The 23,107-nt window shown below is 38.0% G+C and overlaps 1 protein-coding gene across 2 annotated transcripts in view; it reads right to left on the bottom strand.

Annotated features, from left to right (window-relative positions):
• SPATA6 (spermatogenesis associated 6) overlaps positions 1 to 21,816 on the bottom strand; it is a 109,239-nt gene extending 87,423 nt beyond the window's left edge. For both annotated transcript variants that reach the window (XM_045858842.1, XM_045858852.1), the window contains exon 1: positions 21,582 to 21,816. In XM_045858842.1, coding sequence (XP_045714798.1) covers positions 21,582 to 21,632 — 51 coding nt within the window. In that variant the 5' untranslated portion in view covers positions 21,633 to 21,816. The remainder of the gene's footprint in view (positions 1 to 21,581) is intronic.
• Positions 21,817 to 23,107: the final 1,291 nt, after the last annotated feature.

Genomic DNA, 23,107 nt, shown 5'->3' with positions numbered 1-23,107 from the left:
TTCATTTACTGATGGGCATCTTGGTTGCTTCCAGCATCTAGCTATTGTAAACTGTGCTGCTATGAACATTGGGATGCATAGGTTCTTTTGAATTGGTGTTTTAGTATTCTTAGGATAGAGTCCCAGCAGTGGAATTGCAGGGTCAAAAGGCAGATCCATTTTTAGTTTTCTGAGGAAGTTCCACACTGCTTTCCATAGTGGTTGTACCAGTCTGCAGTCCCACCAGCAGTGCACTAGGGTCCCCTTTTCTCCACAACCTCTCCAACATTTGTTGTTTGTTGCTTTGTTTATGATGGCCATTCTGTCTGGTGTGAAGTGGTATCTCATTGTGGTTTTAATTTGCATCTCTCTGATAGCTAGCGATATTGAACATTGTTTCATATGTCTTTGGATTTTCTGTGTGTCCTCCTTGGAGAAGTGTCTGTTCAAGTCCTTTGCCCACTTTTTAATTGGATTCCTTGTCTTCTTAGAGTGCAGTCGTGTAAGTTCTCTATATATTTTGGAGATTAAACCCTTGTCTGAGGTGTCATTGGCAAATATGTTTTCCCATACAGTTGATTCTCTTTTAATTTTGATACTGTTTTCTTTAGCTGTGCAGAAGCTTTTAATTTTGATGAGGTCCCATTTGTTTATTCTTTCCTTTATGTCCCTTGCTCTAGGGGACATATCAGGAGAAAAGTTTCTGCGTGAAATATTTGAGATCTTCCTACCTACGTTCTTCTCTAGGACTTTAATGGTGTCATGTTTTATATTTAAGTCTTTTATCCACCTTGAATTTATTTTTGTATGTGGTGTAAGTTGGTGCTCAAGTTTCATTTTTTTTGCACGTGGCTGTCCAGTTCTCCCAACACCATTTGTTGAAGAGGCTATTTTTACTCCATTTTGTGTTGCTGCCTCCTTTGTCAAATATTAATTGACCATAGAGACTTGGGCTTATTTCTGGGCTCTCTGTTCTGTTCCATTGGTCTATGTGCCTGTTTTTATGCCAGTAGCAGGCTATTTTGATTACAGTAGCCTTGTAATATAGTTTAGTGTCGGGTATTGTGATCCCTCCTACTTTACTCTTCTTTCTCAAAATTGCAGCAGCTATTCGGGGTCGTTTATAATTCCATATAAATTTTTGAAGTGTTTGTTCTATGTCTGTGAAATATGCCATTGGTACTTTAATAGGAATTGCATTGAATGTGTAAATTGCTTTGGGTAGTATGGACATTTTGATGATATTCATTCTTCCAATCCATGAACACCGTATATGTTTCCATTTTGTTTGTGTCTTCCTTGATTTCTTTCTTCAGTGTTGTGTAGTTTTCTGAATACAGGTCTTTTACCTCTTTGGTTAGGTTTATTCCTAGATATTTTATTTTTCTTTTTGCTATTTCAAATGGGATTCTTTCCTTGATCTCTGCTTCTGCTGTTTCATTGTTGGTGTATAGAAATGCCTTTGATTTCTGGTTATTGACTTTGTATCCCGCTGTTTTGCCAAATTCATTTATTAGGTCAAGCAGTTTTTTGATAGAGTCTATAGGATTTTCTATGTATACTATCATGTCATCTGCAAACAGTGACAGTTTTGTTTCCTCCTTTCCGATTTGAATGCCTTTTATTTCTTTTTCTTGTCTGATTGCTGTGGCTAAAACTTCCAGTACTATATTGAATAGAAGTGGTGAAAGTGGACAGCCTTGTCTTGTTCCTGATCTTAGTGCAAAAGATTTTAATTTTTGTCCATTGAGAATGATGTTGGCTGAAGGTCTCTCATATATGGCCTTTATTATGTTGAGGAATGCTCCCTCTATTCCCACTTTGCTGAGTGTTTTTATCATGAATGGGTGCTGTACCTTGTCAAATGCTTTTTCTGCATCAATTGATATGATCATGTGGTTTTTGTCTTTGCTTTTGTTTATATGATGTATTACATTTACTGACTTACGAATATTGAACCATCCTTGCATCCCTGGAATGAATCCCACTTGGTCATGGTGTATGATCTTTTTAATGTATTGTTGGATGCGGTTTGCCAGTATTTTGTTGAGGATTTTAGCATCAATGTTCATCAGTGATATTGGCCTGAAGTTTTCTTTCTTTGTTGTGTCTTTATCTGGTTTTGGAATTAGGATGATGATGGCCTCATAAAAAGAGTTTGGGAGACTCCCATCTTTTTGGATTTTTTGGAATAGTCTGTGAAGGATAGGGGTTAGCTCTTCCTTAAATGCTTTGTAGAACTCTCCTTTGAAACCATCTGGTCCCGGGCTTTTGTGTGTTGGGAGTTTTTTGATTACTGCTTCAATTTCTTTTGTTGTTATTGGTCTGTTCAGACTTTCTGCTTCTTTTTCATTGAGTTTTGGAAGGTTATATTTTTCCAGAAAGTTGTCCATTTCATCTAGGTTTTCAAATTTCTTGGCATACAGTTCTTTGTAGTAATTTCTTACAATCCTTTGTATTTCTGTGGTATCTGTTGTAGTCTCTCCTCTTTCATTTCTGATTGTGTTTATTTGGGTCTTCTCTCTTTTTTTCTTGATGAGTCTGCTGAAAGGCTTGTCGATGTTGTTTATCTTTTCAAAGAACCAGCTCTTGGATTCATTGATCCTTAGAATTGTGCTTTTAGTCTCTATGTCATTTAATTCTGCTCTGATCTTGGTTATTTCCTTCCTTCTGCTTGCTCTGGGCTCTCTTTGTTGTTGTTCCTCAAGTACTTGTAGACGTAGGGTTAGGTTGTTTGTTTGGAATGTTTCTAACCTTTTTAGGTGGGCCTGTATCGCTATGAACTTCCCTCTCAGGACTGCCTTGGCTGTGTCCCATAAGTTTTGGGTTGTTGTGAATTTGTTTTCATTTGTTTCCAGAAACCTTTTGATTTATTCCCTAATATCATTCTTGACCCATTCATTGTTTAATAGCATGCTATTTAATCTCCATGATTTTAAGTGTTTTTGTTTTTTTTCCTTAGGGTTGGATTCTAGCTTCAGTCCCTTGTGGTCTGAGAAAATGCTTAGTGTGATTTCAATTTTCTTGAAATTCTTGAGGCTTCTTTTGTGTCCTATCATGTGGTCTATCTTTGAGAATGTTCCATGTACATTTGGAAAGAATGTATATTTAGCTTCTTTTGGATGGAGGGCTCTGTATATATCAGTAAAGTCCATTTCCTCAAGGGTATTGTTCAATGCCACAATATCTTTGTTGATATTTTTGTTTAGAAGATCTGTCCATTTTTGATAGTGGGGTGTTAAAATCTCCCACTATAATTGTGTTGCTGTCCATATCTTTCTTGAAGTCCTCTAAGATTTTCTTTATGTATTTTGGTGCTCCTATGTTGGGTGCATATATATTTACAATATTTATATCTTCTTGATGGATTCTTCCCTTGAGTATTATGAAGTGACCTGGGTCTCTCTTTATGGACCTTTTTTGGAAGTCTGTTTTGTCTGATATGAGTATTGCTACCCCGCCTTTTTTTCCCTGTCCATTTGCTTGGAAGATTTGTTTCCAGCCCTTCGCTTTCAGCCTGTGTAGGTCTTTTATCCTGAGGTGGGTCTCTTGTAGACAGCAGATATGTGGGTCATTTTTTCTTATCCAATCAGCTATTCTATGTCTTTTGAGTGGAGCATTTAATCCATTTATGTTTAAGGTTATTATTGATAGGTACTTATTTTTGCCTTTTATGTCTGTGTGTTCCTCTCTCTCTCTCTTTCTTCTCTCCTCCTTAAAGCAGTCATTTTAGAATCTCTTGCAGAGCTGGTTTGGTCGAGGTGTATTCTTTTAGACTTCTTTTGTCTGAGAAGCTTCTTATTTGGCCTTCTATCTTGATTGAGAGCCTTGCTGGATATAGTAGCCTTGGTTGCAGACCTCTGGTTCTCATTACCTGGAGTATTTCTTGCCATTCTCTTCTGGCTTGAAGTGTTTCCATTGAGAAGTCGGCTGTTAGCCTTATTGGGGCTCCCTTGTATGTTACTTCCTTCTTCTCCCTTGCTGCCTTTAAGATTCTCTCTTTGTCTTGAAATTTTGTCATTTTAATTATGATGTGCCTTGGGGTGGGTCTCTTTGGGTTCCTCTTGATTGGGACTCTCTGTGTTTCCTGGATTTGTGTGACTTTTTCTCTCGTCAAATTAGGGAAGTTCTCCTTCATTACTTGTTCAACTAGGTTTTCGATCCCTTGCTCTTCTTCTTCCCCTTCTGGTATCCCTATTATACGGATATTATTACATTTCATATTGTCTTGCATTTCTCTTAATCCCTCCTCATTCTTTCTGAGCCTCTTTTCCTTTTCTTGCTCTTTCTGGATGCTGTTTTCTACTTTGTCCTCCAGCTCGCTAATCCGATCTTCTGCTTCATCGATCCTGCTTTTCATTCCTTCGACTGTGTTCTTCAGTTCAGAAATTGTATTCTTCATTTCCTCTTGACCTTTGTTGAGAGTTTCTATTTCCTTTTTCATGTTTATATAGTTTGCAGTGAGATTGATGTAATTTCCCTCTAATTTCTGAAAGCTCATTGTGAGTTCATTGAACTTCCTGGTAATCATTGTTTTGAACTCACTGTCTGATAGTTGAGTTGCCTCTATTTCATTTAGCATTTTTCCTGAGGCTTCCTCGTTTCCCTTCAGTTGGGGGGTTGTTTCTTTGTTTTCTCATTGTTCGTGGGTTTCTTCTTTTTTTCTTCTTGTTTGTTAATTTGAACTGTTCTGATTCCCTGTAATTATGGTGTGAACTTCTGTGGTAGAATATTTGTGTGTTTCAGTGGTGCAATCTCCTTTGTGTATCCTGGTGTTCACAGCTTCACCCTACTCTTTTTTGGGATCAGTTGGAGGAGTAAGGCAAAATGGTTTAAAACAGCAAGACAGTATACTATGATATTTACTTTAGCAGCCAGTAGAGAAGAGATGGGTTATCCTTTGGCTCCTTATAGTGTTAACCGTGATCCTCCACCCCACTATCCACGTTTTAGAAAGGATGGAGAGAAGGTAAGACTCTTATTGGGGCCGAGAGGATTGTTAGTTGGATCCAGAAAGCTGTGAGGCTGTGGGAGGTCAGCTTCTAAGGTAGGGTTGGACTAAAGATTAGTATATAGGAGTAGTGAGTTCAAGAATAGAGACAACCCCCCACAATAGTATAGTTCAGAAAATTGCAAAGTGGGCTGAGATCAGGTAGGGGCATTGAGAAGCATTTACAATTGTATAGACTAGGTCTTACTAGCAGTAATAGTAAAGTGACAGTCTTGTGGCAGAATCGATGAGGTCTAGATAATAAGAATAAAGAGTATAGACCTTGAGAGGTGTGTTAATGGAACATAGATGAAGGATAGTAACTTATCAACACCTTGTGACTGAGATACCAGGGGGAACCTATCAAATGACAGTATAACCAGCCAAGCAAAGAAGATTATACAGAAAGAAAAAGAATACCCAAATATTATTAAAATAAAAAATGTCGGAAAAGTGAGAAAAAGATAATACAAATTTACAGTAACTTGCAAGATTAAAAAAAAAGGAAAGAAAAGCAGAAGATGTAGTGCAGGAGAGATAAATTTGGAGTGGAAAGAATAATATTAGGTTGAAAGGAAGAGAAACATAAGGGATTGCGAGATAAAAATAATAAGAATTGAAAAAAAAAGTCACATAAAACACAAGATAAAATCAATCAACCAACAACAGCCAGAGAAACTAAACAAAACCAAAAAAAACAACAACAACAAAAAACGAACCAAACAAACAAACAAACAAACAAAAACCTCTTGTTGGTTTCTAACCGGCCAGACCAGTTTTTCTGCTCTTGCTGGCTTCAGCTGGCTGAGGGGCCTTTGAAATGCTTCTCTCTCTCACAATCAGATCTCAGCAAGTCTGTCAGGTACCCTGGGCGCCCCGCACACACTGGCCCACAAGAGTCAGTCTTCCCGACGACGGTGCGCAAGCCCAGCCGTTTCCAGCTCCGTGTTCCTACCGTACCGCACTCCGACTGGATGTTGGCACCTTTCCCAGCTCCCCCGGTTGGGCTGGCTGGAAATCTCAGAGCCACCACTGCAGTTACGCACCCAGTACCACGTCCCTCCCAGGTTCGCAAGGCGAGATTCCGGGATCGCAGCACGCGATTCCGGCCTCCCTATGGGGCACAAGCCTAGCGCAGCCGGCTTGTGCTCTCCACTAATCTGCACTTCCGCCGGGCTAGAGATGCCCCTGGTCCTGTCGGCTAGAGGCTCTCACTTCTCCTCGGTCTCTGGGCGGCTGTTCATATTCCCTGGGCGATTTTTTCTCAGTCCAACTGGCCAATCTGTTCCTTCTAGCAACCCGTTCTCCCCTGGAGTTTCTCACCCCCGTATTTGGGGGAGGGAGGGAGCAGCGGCTTCCCTCTCCCGGGAGCCCTGGGGCAGAGCCTGGAGCACTGGCGGGCCTGCACACCCCCAGACCCCGCGCTGATCCCTGGGCCCCTTTTGTCCTGTATCAGACTGCTTACCGTCTGGTGTTTCAGTGAGTGCAATAATTTCTGATATCCTGCTTTCAAAAGTGATTCGGCAACCCAGCCCACTTGCTCTGTCTCTCCACCGATCCGTGAGTTTCCCCCCTCTTCACAGAAGCCGAGAAAAACGCTGCCTAGAGTAAAGCCGCCATCTTCCCTCTCCCATGCCAACTATTTTTTACTAGTATCTACCTCTTATTCGCTTTTCCACTTTGTTCTAATGTAACTCCAACTGATTACTAAAATCAAGGTGCTCAGCAAACTTGATTCTGTGAATCAGCTTCTCTGCCTCATTAAAACCAAAACTGCCTGAGAGCTGCTCAAATACATGCTCTCTAGACTGGCCACTTCTGCCTCTAGATGCAGCCAGTTCAAACTGAAATGGATTGTTATTCTTGTAAAGTACAAGATTTTAAAGACTTATTACAAAAAAAGTAACTATCTCATTAGTAACTTTCACATTAATTACATTTTGAAAGAATATTTTAATATATTGATTTAAATAAAATTGTTAAAGTAAATTTATCTATTTCTTTTAACTTTATTAATATAGCTACTAGAAAAATATGTCACATACATCTGTGACATATACTATATTTATGTTGGCTAGTGCTGCCCTAATTGTCCTCACTGAAAAATATTGTCTCTTTCCAATTTGTAATATATGCAAGAAGGCATGACTTTTTTTCTCATCCACATTTCTACAGATTCTGCCAATCTTTAAAGAGACAGGCAGCATCTTTCCAAAAAGAAAGCAGGAAAAGGGAGGGGAGTTAAAATAAATAAGGTAGAATAAGTGGAATATAAATAAATAGCAAAGTGGTTGACTTAAACCAACTCTATAGATAATTTCATAAATATTAATACTATTCTAAGCATTCTAATTAAAAGGCAGAAATTGTCATATTGGATAGAAAAGAAGGACACAAATATGCTGTCTCTGCAAAAAAATCCTACTTTAAAGACAAAGTACTTTTATTGTTATTAATCCATACTAGATTGTTATAAATTAAGATGTTAACTGTGAACCCCAAGACAACCACTAAGAAAGTTAACTTTTAAAATATTGTAAAAGAAACAACAGAATTAAAATGGTACTTTACAAATTAGTTAAGACAAAAGAAGGTATTAACACAGGGATAGAGAAACAAAAGAAACAAAGAAAACTACAAACATCACTGAAAGAAACTGAATACCTAAATAGATGAAAAAAATATACCAGGTTCATGAATAGAAAGACTCAATATTGTTACGATACCAATCCTCCCAAAATTGGCTGTAATTTCAGTGCAACCCCAAGCACAAAGAAAACCAACAATATCGAATATCATGAGATAAATTCCCTCCAATTGAAAAATTAATTTGCACAATCTGAAAATAATTTAAAAATAAGTATGTTGGGTCTTTCACCTAATAAGGGAGAAAACCTTCATTAAAATTATAAAATTTAGCCCTGGCTGGCATAGCTCAGTGGATTGAGCTCAGGCTACGAACCAAAGTGTCACAGGTTCGATTCCCAATCAGGGTACATGCCTGGGTTGCAGGCCATGACCCCCAGCAACCGCACATTGATGTTTCTCTCTCTCTCTCTCTCTCTTTCTCCCTCCCTTCCCTCTCTAAAAGTAAGTAAATAAAATCTTAAAAAAAAAACTATAAAATTTAAAAAGGTAAAAATATTTGGCATATATATAGGGGGGTGGTGCTTCATGAGAAATCAGGGAATATTTAGTCAATGAAGTGAAAAATCTCAATAGAGGAGACTGAAAATTAACTTAATGAGTAAATAAGAATGTAATGTTGAATTCTTCTAGAACAAGAAGATATAAAAATGTCCCATCAACAAAAAACACTTAAGAACATAGAGAACATAGATAAAAGTTTCCATACAAATCTAATAGTACTGTTAGAAGAAAGAATAGCAGAAAACACTATTCAAAGGTATAACTGCTAAGAATTTTCTATAATTGAAGAAGCCCATTAATTCTCAGATGAAAAACACATACCAAGTGCAAAACAGAATAAATATAAGTGAATCCACAGTTCTATGCATCATGGTGTACTGGAATACATCAAGGACACAGTGAAAATACATAATTGTTATTAAACTTTAAGATTATACAAATAAAAATTTAATATGAAATTGAAGATTTCAGAGAAAATAAACTTGATAAGAGCAGAGGATAGAAACCTACATCCAACAAATCAAATTATATATTATTTCCAAGTAAATAGAGAACATGCACAATAATGGGATATTAGGACACAAGGAAAATATCAAGAAAATATCATACTAACCTCAATATCACAGTGAAATTAAACTAAAATACCACAAAAGACAGTATTATGTATATGTGTAGGTGTTTATATATGAGGAGGTGTATACATACATATAAATCTTATGCATCTTGAAATTAAAATAAACTCCTAAGTATTTCATAAACTAAAGTAGAAATAACAATAAAAATTATAAAATATTTCAAACCAAATAATTTAAAACCAATATTATCAATGCTTTTGGGAAGATAGTTAAGCATCACTTAAAGACAGATATTAAAATGAGAAATACATTGAAAAATACAGAGCAATAGTAACACAAAATTCATCCTAGGGATTAGCAAAAGGTAAGAAAAGAGGGCTTCTTACAGAGGGAGATATACAGAAGGCTTTACCTTCACCTGTAATGTTTTACCTAAGCTAGTAGGTGGATATATGAGTGTTCATTATGTTACTCTATAACTTTTTGTTTGAAATATTTCAAAATAAACTTAAAACTAAATGAAATAAGTATTTGATTCATAAACAAAAATCTCATTAATAAACACAAATGAAAGATCCTAAATAAAATATTAGCCAATAAATCCACCAAAATATAGTAAAATAATATCCTGACCAAAAAGAATTTCTCATAGAATGGAAAAGGTGAAACATCACAAAATGTGTCCTTTTTTATAAATATGGGAACCATATTATATAATAATCTCATTAGATTGAGAAAAAGCACTCAATATATATCAATCCTCAGAACATTTTTGAAATTAGGAACAGCAGAAAATTTTCTTTCTTTATTTTTGTAGAGAGGGGAGGGAGATAGAGAGAGAAACATCAATGTGCGGTTGCTGGGGGTTATGGCCTGCAACCCAGGCATGTGCCCTGGCTGGGAATAGAACCTGCAACACTTTGGTTTGCAGCCTGCACTCAATCCACTGAGCTACGCCAGCCAGAGCTAGCAGGAAATTTTCTTAATTCAATAAATGAAAATCCTACAGCAATGTCATACTAGGTTGAACTATATGAAATTGCTATGTTTGTTCATTTGTACTAAAAATGTGGTCCACTGTCAGAAATTTCATAAGATTCAATCTAATACTTAGAGGTGAAACAACAGAAGCATAACTTAAAATAAATATAAGAGACAAGTATATCTACAATTATTCTTACTATTTAACATTATACTGTGGGGAGGGGGACAGGATGGCAGAGGATTGAGTGGAAGTGACACTAACTTCCTCCCAGAACCAATCTGGAATTACAACTAAATAGTAGAGAAATCATCTCCAATAACCAACTGAACACTAGGTGAAGAGAATACCTATAACCAAGGACAGACAAAAGAAAACACTTCACCACAATGAGGCTGGTGGGGAGAGCAGAGGTGGTGCAAGAGGGCTGCCTGGGCTCCCACTGGCAGCAGCTAAAGTGGCGGATGGATAATTCAGTGGCCAGGGGTTTCCCCCTAAGAGGTGTAGGGTCTAAACTCAAGCTGGGCTCCCAGCCTACAGCACCAGAGCTGGAAAGGAACCCAGGTAACATCCAGCTATGAAAAGCAGCAGTGCTTCTGTCCACTAGGGAAAGACAGCTAGAGATGCAGAGAGCCTCCTAAAGGGCCAACACAAAAACTTTCATTTGTGCCCACTTACCCTGTGCTCTGGCAGTGGTAGGGAAGAATGGACTAGAGACATGTGAGGACAGCCTGGGGATGGTGGCTCTGGAGAAAGAACTGAAAGAAAAGCTGCCAGGATACCTGTGCTAGGTCATTCTCCATACTGCAGAAGCCATCTTTCTCAGGCAGAGCTCTCCTCTCCAAGTGGCATCAACCTGAGAGGAAGCAATAGCCCTGCCTGCAGGAATTACTCTGCCCCACCCTGTGGTTCTTAAACCAGGATGCTGATTACAGCTTAAGGCTATATCACAGATTGGTTTAACAACTAAGGTGAAAAATACAAAGCAGCAGCCAAAATGGGAAGACAAAGAAACAGATCCCAAATGAAAGAACAAGAGAGTTCTCCAGAAGAAGAATTAGATGAATTGGAGGCAAGCAATTTATCAGAGTGAAAGTTTAGAGTAATGATTATAAGGATATTTAACAGCATGAAAAAAGACATAGAAACCATAAAAAGGACCATTCAGAAATAAAGAATGCAATACTTGAAATAAATAATACACTGGAAGGAATAAACAGTAGGTTAGCTGAAGCAGAGGATCGAATTAGTGATTTGGAAGACAAAGTAGAAAAAAATACCCAGGCAGATCAACAAAAGAAAAAAAGAATTTAAAAAAATGAGAAGAGCTTAAGAAACATTTTGAACAACATGAAGTATAATAACATCTGCATCACGGAATACCAGAAGGAGAAGTGAGCAAGGAATCGAGAACCTATTTAAAGAAATAATTACTGAAAACTTCCCTAATCTGGTAAAGGAAAAAGACACACAAGGCCAGGAAGCTTAGAGAGCCCCAAAAAAGTTGGACCCAAAGAGGCCTACAAGGAGACATATTATAGTTAAAATGACAAGGCTTAAAGGCAAGGAGAGAATCTTAAAAGCCCTAGGAGAAAAGCAGGTACTTACATACAAGGGAGCACCAATTAGACTGCCATCTGATTTCTCAACAGAAACATTTCAGGCTAGAAGGGAGTGGTGTGAAATATTCAAGGTGATGAAAAACAAGGCCTACAATCAGGGACACTTTACCCAGCATGGCTATCATTTAAAATCAAAGGAGAAATAAGGAGCTTCCCAGACAAGAAAAAGCTAAGAATTTGTTAACACCAAACTAGTACTGCAGCAAATGTTAAAGGGCTTACTTTAAAAAGAAGAAAAAGAGAAAAAAAAAAAAACAGAGTAAAATAGTCTAATAATAAAATGACACTAAATATGTATCTATCAATAATCACCTTAAATATAAATGGATTAATTGCTCTGACCAAAAGACACAGGGTAGCTGAATGGATAGGAAAACAAGACCCATATATTTTCTGCCTCCAAGAGACTCATCTCAAATCAAAAGATACATACAGACTAAAAGTAGAGGGATGGAAAAATATATTTCATTCAAATGGAAAAGAAAAAAAGGCTGGGTAGCAGTACTTATATCTGGCAAAATAGACTCTAAAACTAAGACTAATAAGAGACAAAGAAGGACACAACATGAAGATAAAGGGAACAAGAGGATATAACCCTAGTAAACATTTACATACCCAACATTGGAGCACCTAAATATGTGAAGCAAATTTTGATGGACATAAAGGGAGAGACTGACAGAAATAAAGTCATAGTCAGGGATTTTAACACCCCACCAACTTCAATGGATAGATATTCCAGACAAAAAATCAATAAGGAGCCAGAGGTCTTAAACGACACACTAGATCAAATGGATTTAATTAATATCTTCAGAGTATTTCACCCCAAAGCAGCAGACTGTACATACTTTTCAAGTGCACATGGAACATTTTCTAGGATAGACCACATGTTGGTACACAAGTCTCAATAAATTTAAGAAGACTGAAATCATATTAAGTATCTTCTCTGACCACAATGCAATGAAACTGGAAATTAATCACAAGAAGAACACTGAAAAACACGCAAAACATGGAAGATAAACAACATGGTATTAAACAATGAATGGGCCAACAATGGGATCAAGGAAGAAATCAGAGATATCTTGAAAAGAATGAAGATGAGGATACAACAATCCAAAATCTGTGGGATACTGGGAAAGCAATCTTAAGAGGGAAATTCATAGCATTACAGGCCTATCTCAAAAAAAAACAAGAAAAACATCAAATAATCTAACTCCACATTTAAAGGAACTTGAAAAAGAACAACAAACAAAGCTCAAAGTGAGTAGAAGGAAAGAAATAATTAAGATCACAGCAGAAAGAAATGAAATAGAACCTTAAAAAATGATACAAAATATCAATGAAATCTAGAGCTGGTTCTTTGGATAAATGAAATTAACATACCTCTAACCAGACTCATCAAGGGAAAAAAAGGTACCCAAATAAATCAAAAATGACAGGGGAGAAATAATAACTGACAGAAACCAAACAAATTCAAAGGATTTTAAGGAAATATTATGAACAACTATATGCCAACAAACTGGGCAACCTGGATGAAATGGATAAATTCCTAGAAATATATAATCTTCAAAACTAAAGCAGGAAGAATCAGAGAATCTGAATACACAGATTATACCTAGGGAAATTGAAGCAGCAATCAAAAAACTCCCAAGAAACAAAAGCCCTGGATCAGATAGTTTCACGGGTGAGTTTTACCAAACATTCTGAGAACTATCACTTCTCTTCAAACTATTCCATAAAATTCAAGAAGAGGGAAGACTCCCAAATTCATTTTACAGGGCCAGCATTATCCTCATTCCAAAACCAGATAGACACTACAAAAAAAGAAAATCACAGGACGATATCCTTGATGAACATAGACACTAAAATCCTCAACAGAATGTTAGCAAACTGAATACAGCAGTGCATCAAAAAGATCATACACCATGATCATGTGTGATTTACTTTGGGAATGCAAGGTTGGTACAACATTAACAAATCAACAAATGCTATTCATCCCATAAACAACATGAAGGACAAAAACCACATGTTCATATCAATAGATGTAGAAAAAGCATTTGATAAAAATCCCAACTGTTTATGATAAAAACTCTCAGCAAAGTGGGATTAAAGGGAACATACCTAAACAAAATAAAGTTCATATATTACAAACCCACTGGCAGCATCATACTCAATGGGCAAAAACTACAAGCATTCCCCTTACAATTGGGAATAAGACAGGGATGTCTGCTTTCACCTCTCTTATTCAAAATAGTACTGGACGTCCTAGCCACAGCAATCAGACAAGAAGAAGAAATAAAAGGCATCCAAACTGGAAATGAAGAAGCAAAACTGTCATTATCCGTAGATGACATGATACTGTACATAGAAAACCCCAAAGATTCTATCAAGAAACTAGTATAACTGATAAATGAATTCAGCAAAGTAGCAGTATACAAAATTAATATCCAGAAATCAGTTGCATATTTATATGCCAATAATGAACTAATAAAAAGGGAAATTCAGAAAATAATTCCATTCACAAATGCTTCAAAAAGAATAAAATACCTGGCAATAAATCTAACCAAGAATGTAAAAGACCAGTACTCAGAAAATTATAAGACACTGAGAAAAGAAATTGAAGAACATACAAAAAAGTGGAACATATACCATGTTCATGGATAGGAAGAATTAACATCATTAAAATGTCCATACTACCCAAAGCAATCTATAGATTCAATGCAATTCCTATTGACATTCCAATGACATATTTCATAGCACAAATATTTCAAAATTTTATATGGAACCCCAAAAGCCCTGCATAGCAACAGCGATCCTGAGAAACAAGAACAAAATCGGAAGAATCATGCCAGCTAATATGAAACTATACTACAAGGCCACAGTAATTAAAACAGCATGGTACAGGCAAAAAATCAGACATATAGCTCAATGAAACAGAATAGAGAGCCCAGAAATAAACCCACGCCTTTATAGTCAATATTTGACAGAGGAAGCAAGCACATACAATGGGCTAAAGACAGTTTATTCAATAAATGGTGTTGGAAAAATTGGACAGATACATGCAGAAAAATGAAACTAGACCATCTTCTTACACCACACACAAGAATAAATTCAAAATGCATTGAAGACTTAAGTGTTACACCCTAAACCATAAAAATCATAGAAGAAGAAAACATACACAGCAAAATCTCAGACAGTGCTTGTAGCAATATTTTATTGTGTACATCTCCCCAGGCAAGGGAAACAAAAGAAAAAATAAGCAAATGGGACATCAAACTAGAAAGTTTTTGTGCAGCAAATCAAATCATCAACAACATAGAAAGAAAACCTACAGAATGGGAGAACATATTTGCCGATACATCTGATCAGTGATTAATATCCAAAATTTATAAAGAACTTATAAAATTCAATACCAGAAAAACAAACAAACCAATTAAAACATGGGCAAAGGAACTGCATAGACACTTCTCACCAAAGAGGACATACACATGGCCAACAGACATATGAAAAGATGCTCAACATTAGTAATCATCAGAGAAATGCAAATTAAAACCACAATGAGATACCATTTCACACCTGTCAGAATAGCTATCATCAATAAACCAACAAAACTGCCCTGGGTGATGTGGCTCAGTAGATTCTGAGTGCCAGCCTGAGAACCAAAGAGTCATTGGTTGGATTCCCAATCAGGACACATGCCTGCATTGCAGGCCAGGTCCCCAGTTAGGGGCACACAAGAGGCAATCACACATTGATGTTTCTCTCACTCTCTTTCTCCCTCCCTTCCCCTGTCTCTAAAAATAAATAATAAAATCTTCTAAAAAAAGAAAAAAATCTTACATACCCAAAGGGCAAAGAAATGAAGTGGCTATTAACAAAAAAGGAAATGTCTAGAATTGGAGATTGGAGGTATGCAGACACAATCCAAGGAATACCTGGAGCTACCAATAGCTAGAAGAACCAGGCAGTCTTCTCCCTTAGAGCCTTCTGAGGGAGTGTTGCCCTGCCAATACCACTATTTTGGGCTTTTGGCCTCCAAAAATGAAAGAGAATAAATTTCAGTTGTTTTAAAACACAAAGTTTATGGTAATTTGTTATAGCAACCCTAGGAAACTAATACAATTCCCAAAGACTCAGTAGTTCCATTTTTAAAGCTATTCCCCAGAGCACTGGGTCACTGTGAGATCCCAAACCACTTCTATTACTACAAATATTTTACTATTTACCTATACATGTAACTAAAAAATAAGCCCAAATTGAAAAAATACAGAAATAATATATAACAAAAAAAATATTTCTACATGCAAATGCTCAGGCAAGACTAAGATAGAAGATACAACATTTGTACCTATGGGCCCTGAGGGAAAAAAAAATACCAATAAGGTCTCCTAGGGGCTAACTTGGCTTAAAAAAACAAACAAACAAACAAAAAAAAAAAAACCAGAGCCCAGTAGCAATTTCTAAACAGGGGCCTCTCACAAAAGTAGCAATACTTCAGGGAGGGGCCTGAAGTTCCTACAGTCTGAGGCAGACTTTAAAGCAGTTCCTGGAACTGTATTTCAACCAACAGGACTGAGACTTTCCCCATCCAATCAGAGCTATGCAACTACATCTTCGTTAGCATCTATACCCACCAATCAGAGCAGCTCCATTCTGCTCAACCAGAATAGTGCTTTTTAGACTAATCAAACCATGAGGATTTGGACTCCTCATTTGCATGAGGACTGACCACTCACGGACCAGGGGCAGGGTCCCTCTGTCTTAGAGAGCACATTTTCCCTTTCCTTCAAAGACAAAAGACTTCATTTCTTTCTCCATGTCTCCAGAGCACAGAAGAGAGAACCAAGCAGGGTTGAGCTGTCCAGCAGAAGAGGGACCACTGTTGAGGTCTCCCTTATCCCAGTGCGGCCTCACGCCCACACAGTTCCACAGCCATGCTGTTTCATAATTGAGCTTAAACAATACTGAGCCGTCTCAGGGCAGTGCTGTTCTCACAGCCCTGCTGTATCACAAATGAACTGTTTGCACTGAATAGTTTCCCCCTTCACCATACCCCGAATCAGGAATTCCTGTTGTCATTGAACTGGCACCAGTGCCATCAGTGGACATATCAATACACAGAATCTACATGAAATGGACAGTTTCAAAAGGATAACGATAGGTATCATATATTGTCAACTCAAACACAGGCAGTGCTGCCATTGGTGACATAATTTTTCATAAAAAGATCTCTTAGCAGAGTTCCAAACAAAACAGAGTACACGCTCTCCTCAATTTACATAGAAATTGTATTCCTGAAAAATTCACTATATTTTAAAAACTTTTTAAAAAAATTTGTGTTTACACATAAAACAGAATTAAGTTCTTAATCTCCAATAATTACAAACAGGTTTTCTTCTACATATCCAGTGGAACCTCCAAGTCACACAGAATAGCAATTAATATCAACAGGACCCCAGGCACTATGGCACACAAACACAGCCAACCAATTTCTAAATTGCTCCCTACAGTATATCACCTGACCTGGAGAAAAACTGACATATGGACAATACAAGATATGTACAAAGTACACTCACTGCAACACTGTGATATTAAAATATAGGAAAACTCTGGCATTTAAAAGTTCACGAACAGGGAGATAAAAATGAAATCACTCATCTAAACACAGAGCATTACAAAGCAATTAAGGAAATGAGCTAGATCCATAAAACAAAACTGACAAATTTCAAAATGGTGAAGTGAAAAAACAGGTTATGGAAGGACACATACAGTATGACTTCATTTGTGTAAAGTTTTAAACAAAACAATAGTATAGGTGGTACTTAAGCATACACAAACATATAGTAAAAGTAGAAACCTGCATAAAAAGAATATACTCCTACCTCAGGATACTGATTACCTTAAATCTAGGAAGGTCAGAAAGATGTGCAAAGGGGACTTAACTAGATTTTTTTAGTTTCTGTCTTTAAAACAAAAAATTATGTCTTTAAAAAAACATTTTTATGTCTTGAAAACAAAAATCTGCAGCAAACATGTAAAATGTACTATCTGTTAAGTTGGGGTGGGGAAATCACAGTATTCAGGGTTTTTTTCTGTAAATTTGAAGTATTTTATAAAGTATTTTGTGAAGTCCATATGTTCCAGGGAAATTTATCACCAACTGTAGTGTAACAGACACCACCCCATAGAAACGTGGGTAAGAATCGCATTCAGATGAGTACTGATTGAAAAAGACCCAGATCTGTTTGTCCCTATGCTATTAATAACTTGAGGAAGTAATGAGGTGAAGTGAATAGAGAGAAAAAAATTATACACATAAACTAACCCCAAACTGACACTACTCAGGTAAAGCACCTGGCCAGTTTCATTGCTCAGGCACTGGGCTTTCCTGTTATATTTCCAATTTCTTCCACATTCTCAAATAACATCATGAAAACTGAACTAGTGAATAATAAAAAGAGAGAGAGAAGCAATAAAAATACTTTTTCATATCACAGATGTTTCAAATATTAAATATGTTAAGGAACGGGAAATACAATTCTTTTGCTGCTCTTTAAAAACCAGCTACTTGGTATATCAATCATATCTTTCTCCAAAGACTCATTGAGAAAAGTCACACTTTCTTCCTAGCAAACATCTGAGAAAATATATTGATAATTTCTCTCAAGTCATATGGATCTGCTGAGCAACACAAAATGTTGAGATTACCACTAATACAAGACTGTAGCAAAATAAACATGGAGGGGGACAAGGGGAGAGAAAAACAGAGTGCCATACTTTCAATAGGCAAGCAGAGATAAAACATCTAACTTCTAGTTTATTTGGAGAATAAATTAAATGTCACTACAAAAAATTCAAACAACACAACAGGAGATATTCTATATCTGAACCCCATCTCTTTAAAAGGTAATGTATACAAAAAGACTTTTGTATGAACGGATGTTTATAATAGCTTTATCCATGGCAACCACAACCTGGTAACAATCCACATAATCTCAATAAAGAGAATGGATAAATATGGTATGCGTATATAATAGAATTCTACTCCACAATCTAAAGGAACCACTGATAAATACAGTAACAAACAAGGATGAATCTCAAATATACGCTGGCCAAAAGAAGTCAACACAAAATATGACACACTACATGGCTCTATTTAATACGAAGTTCAAGTACTAGCAAACTACAATGACAAATCAGAATAGTAGCTCCCTCTGCATGGGGTTTAGAGGGGCACAAGGGAACTTCCTGGGGTAATGGATGTGTTCTGAATCTTGATCCAAGTAATGGTTACATATGTGTATGAATTTATCTAAATTCATTGAGGGGAAGAAAGGAAATGTCATGGGAATGAAAAAGTATAACTGCTGTATATTAAAATGGACTAAAAAGACCTGAAAAGGAAATGCAACATATAAACTTTGATTGGATCTAGGTTTGAAAAAGTTAACTACACAATTCATTTTTGAGACAACTGGGAAACTTGAATATGGACTAGATATTAAGAAATTATCACTAAGTTCTGAGTTGTGTGATAATGGTTTTTGTGGTTATGTAGAAATATGGTTTTTATTTTTAGACGGTGTATACTTAAGTATTTAGGAGTGGAATATCATGGTATCAATAATTTACTTGAAATATTTCAACAAAAAACATGTATTTTATATATAGGCATATACACATGTACAAGTAAATTAAATTAATTGTAGTATCCTTCCAACTACTCAATATTTTTAAAAATGTCAATAAAAAGTTGAGGGAAAAGAAAGAACCATCTTTTGCAGATACAGAATGATCCTCTGGGTATATTAAATGAAAAAAAGCAAAGTGCAGAACAGCAGATAGTATATAATATACTATCAATTGTTCAAGAAGCGAAAGTAAAAAGAATATGGAAGAGTTTATTGTACATGTATGTATACCTAGTTGGTTATATTACAAAAGAAAATACTAGAAAAGTAAATAAAAAAATGAATAAAAAGTTACCAATAGCAGATGAGTACACATGGGAAATAGGTTTGAACAGGGCCAGAATTGAGATTTCTCTGAATATATCATTTTATATAGTTTTAACTTTTATGCCATATAAATGCAAAAAATTAAATTGAGAAGAAAAATCTAAATTGAAAAGACGATGTTAATATCTATGGTCATCCAATTCTGCTATTCAATCAAAGCCAAATTAACAAAACTTGTTAAACTTTTATAGTTATTAATGGTCTTTTTTGCTACTTCTGACCATCAGAGCCATTTGACAGGGCTTGTGCTAGTTAGGAAACTTAATGTCTTGTTGCAGACGTGCCCCTTAATGGTTGTGCAACCCTAGAATAGTCATGCTACACTTCAATGATTTTCTCACCTGTAAAAACAAATAAATACAATGATAGCTAAGATTTCTTAAAAATGTAAAATTCTGTGGCTCAAACGTTTGGTGAAAAAAAAATGTAAACAAGAACGTTTCCACCTGCATAATTTCTAAAGCCTCCATGAACAGCAAAACTCCACTTTACCGCCATTCACTTTCTGTAGTGCAGCTAATACTGAGAAGAAAGAAGATTGAAATAAAATGTGTTTCTCAGACTACTTTAGGCAGTCACCAGGTACAGCACAGCAGAGCACTTCCTCTTAGAAAGTCTGTATGGGCAAAGGAAGGGAAGCAGCTGCGGCCTGTCAGGCGGCTGCACTCAGCAGGCTGCAAAACCCCATTGGTTAGCTGGGACAAAGCAGCAGCCAGTAACCAAGTCTGTTGATTTTTACTAACTGCCAAGAAGGAGCGGTTTAGGAGGCTTCATGTATTCTTTTGCTGAACTAATCTTACATTCCCAATAATTTGCCAACTGTGGAAGGAAAACATCTGAAGCCAGGGATATCGTTTCCAACAGAGCAGAGAGAAAAATCTCTGCTGGCTTAAAGACAAACTTGGATCTCCTCCACAGCTGCTTCACACTCTCCCCTAGCCAGCCTTCCTTCTTTAAGACTTAACAAAAGACCTAAAATAGTCTTGTGACTTCCCTGGAGGTTTCCCGGACTGGGCTACAGCAGCCTCATTCTAAAGTGAGGAGGGACAACCAGGGAAGGGGGGACGCTGCCAGGGTGGGGTTAAGTGGAAAGAGAAACTTTGCTGCAGGGTGTGCAGGAAGTGAGACGGCTGCTTGGTGCAGCACTCAGCCGAGTAATGTTGCACATTTAAGTACCCTCACCACCCTCAACCCCCAGGTTTGATGAGAGAGCAAAGACTGAGTTGAAAGATAAGACGATTTAGAGAGAGGTGGGGGCAGAGAAAAGGGACGGAAGGAAAAATTTTGGTTCCAAACTGCTTGCAGATCTAAAATGGGGATATAGGAAAATCTTTTTGGAGATTTCTTCTAGAAGAGAAGCTGGAGGCTCATCTGAAGAGAATGAGGGGGTTCTCTAAAGAATTAAGGGGAAGGAAGTTTTCTCGTAGCATGGAGAAATCCAAGTCCCCTCTGCTTGCGCTGGATTTGTACAGCAGGTTAGGGAAAGGAGCCTGTTCAGCATGTCCGGAAAGCCTGGATGGGGTCGCAGGTCCTCCAGGAGGAGTTCAGAGAATGAGCAGTTTCTCTTTAAAAGCTGGTGCCTTTCTTAGGGTAACCGGAAGGATTAGGGGCACCTCTCATTGTCGGGGCGTTGGAGGGTTGGAGGGACCTAAAATTATTTCTGAGGGGCTGGCGCCAGGAGGGGAGAGGGTGATGGCAAGGTGCTTTGTAAAATGACATGCTTCTGTGGCTGGGTGTGGGAGTTCGACTTTTTACACTGAGAGTAAAAGGTCACCAGTCAGAAGGTTAGAAATTTTACAGTCTGCCTGCAGTGATTTGGGAAGAAATAAATGCTCCCTATCCTACCAGCCCCCCTCCCCCGTCGCGGGCTCCCCAGAATGGAGCGAAGCGGGCCAATAATACTCTAAAAGGAGCAGAAAAGAGGAACTTAAAGAGAAGTCCGCCTCCCAAAATAACTCCCAGGAAAGTTGGGGGCGGGGAGAGGATCTTTGAAGCGGTTTGGGAAAGATTAGAAGGAACCGCAAGTTGGGATGAAGCCGGGAGAGCTGAGGTGGGGCTCAGGCCTCGGTGTGGCAGGAGTGGGAGGGACCTCAAGCGTCTGAGGCGGGGATGACCGAGGTGACAATGGGTCTAGGTTACCTAATGATGATTCGGAGGGTGAAGGATGTTGGGAGGGCTCTCTGAGTTAAACAGAAGAAGCGTCCCGAGTAAAGTCCGGGGACTCACTGACACCAGGATACTGGGGCTGGGGGCGTGACCTCTACTCACAGAGCGGATCTCCAGCGCTAGGGCGCATTGCAGAGCCTTCACCTTCGGCATCCGCGCGGGGTGTGGCGGCGGGGAGGGACCCCGGCCGTGGGCCCGAGTGAGGCGAGGAGACGCGCGGCGGAGCGGGGACGGGGAGGAGACGAGGTGGCGGCTGCGGTGGCAGCTGTGGCCCCCAGGCCGGGGCCCGCGGTCCAGCCTGGGTCCGGCCCGAGAAGCAGCAGTGCGCGGGGCGCGGACTCGTTGCCATGGCATCCAGGAGGGCGGGGCCGGAAGAGAGATGGGGCGGGACGCACTGGAGCCGCGCTTGGGCGTGGGCTGAGGGCGGGGCTTGGCTAATGCTGGTCGGGGGCGGAGCCGCGTGAGGAGGCGGGGCCTCCTAAGAGGTGGGGTAAGGTCGGGGCAGTTCTGTGACATCAAACTATGGGCTCAAAGGCAGACAAAGGGAAAAATAACTGTGTAATGGAACAGTGCACAAGTAGACAGCCGGACTCAGGAACCCTGAGTTCCAACGTGGAAATGATACATTAGGCTAGTGGCATCCCTCTGCGGCTTAAATTTCCCCAACTGTTAAAGAGTAATTATTATTAGTTCTCATTGGACTTTCACTTACACAGCTTACAATGACAGCCAGAGGAAACTGAGGATTAGAGGAGACTTGCCCAAGTCAAAGGCATAATCATAGTTTTACCTTTCACATTTTGGTGTTTAATCCGTCAAAACTCAATCTTTGTAGATGATGTTAGATAGGAATCTGGGATTCTGTTTTGTTTGTTTTTCCTCTAGAGAGTGAACCAAATTTCCCAACAATATCTTTTAAACTTTCTATACTTCCCCTTATTGACTTGTGGCACCACACGTGTCATATAGTAACTACCTAAAGTTCTGTCTTCAAGCTCTCTATTCTCTTTCTCTTCCAGTGTTGTATTTGTCATTCTTGCAACATTATCACACTGCTCTATTACTATAACTTCTTAATATCCTGTTTGGCGAGTCTCTTTAAAACGAGATTGATGTAGCTATTTGTGATATCCTTTATTGCTTCATTTTATTTTTAGAGTAACTTCATCAGTTTCCTCAAACAGTCCAAATGGAATTTTTATTATGATGCATTAAATTTATAGACTATATTAAATTTATAGACTAATTTGGAGAATTGACATCTTAGAAATATTACATCATCTTATCCAAGAACATAAAACATTTGTCCACTTATTAGTGCATCTTCTATGCTCTTTACTAGCAGTTTCAAGTTTCCTGCCTAAAGGTTCTGCTTAATTCCTAGGTATTTAATTATAGTTTTTTCTTTAATAGTTTCTTATTTTTTAGTATCTTTACTGGTTTGTTATTGCAACTCTAGGAAAAAATTATTTTTATAGTTTTAGCTGGCAAATAAAATTAAAACTAATTAAAACTATTCTTTATGATTGGAATAGTTTCTTTGTTTGTCCCAGTGTTTCTGCTGATATTTTTCTCATAGAGATGATAAGCACTGTGTTGGGTTTCCATGGCTGCCATAAAAAATTACC

Source organism: Phyllostomus hastatus, unplaced genomic scaffold (genome assembly GCF_019186645.2).
Source record: "Phyllostomus hastatus isolate PE091 unplaced genomic scaffold, TTU_PhHast_1.1 phas_contig_147, whole genome shotgun sequence".
Lineage (NCBI taxonomy): Eukaryota > Metazoa > Chordata > Mammalia > Chiroptera > Phyllostomidae > Phyllostomus > Phyllostomus hastatus.
Note: the sequence above shows the minus strand (reverse complement) of the source record. Positions and strands in the feature narration are given on the sequence as shown.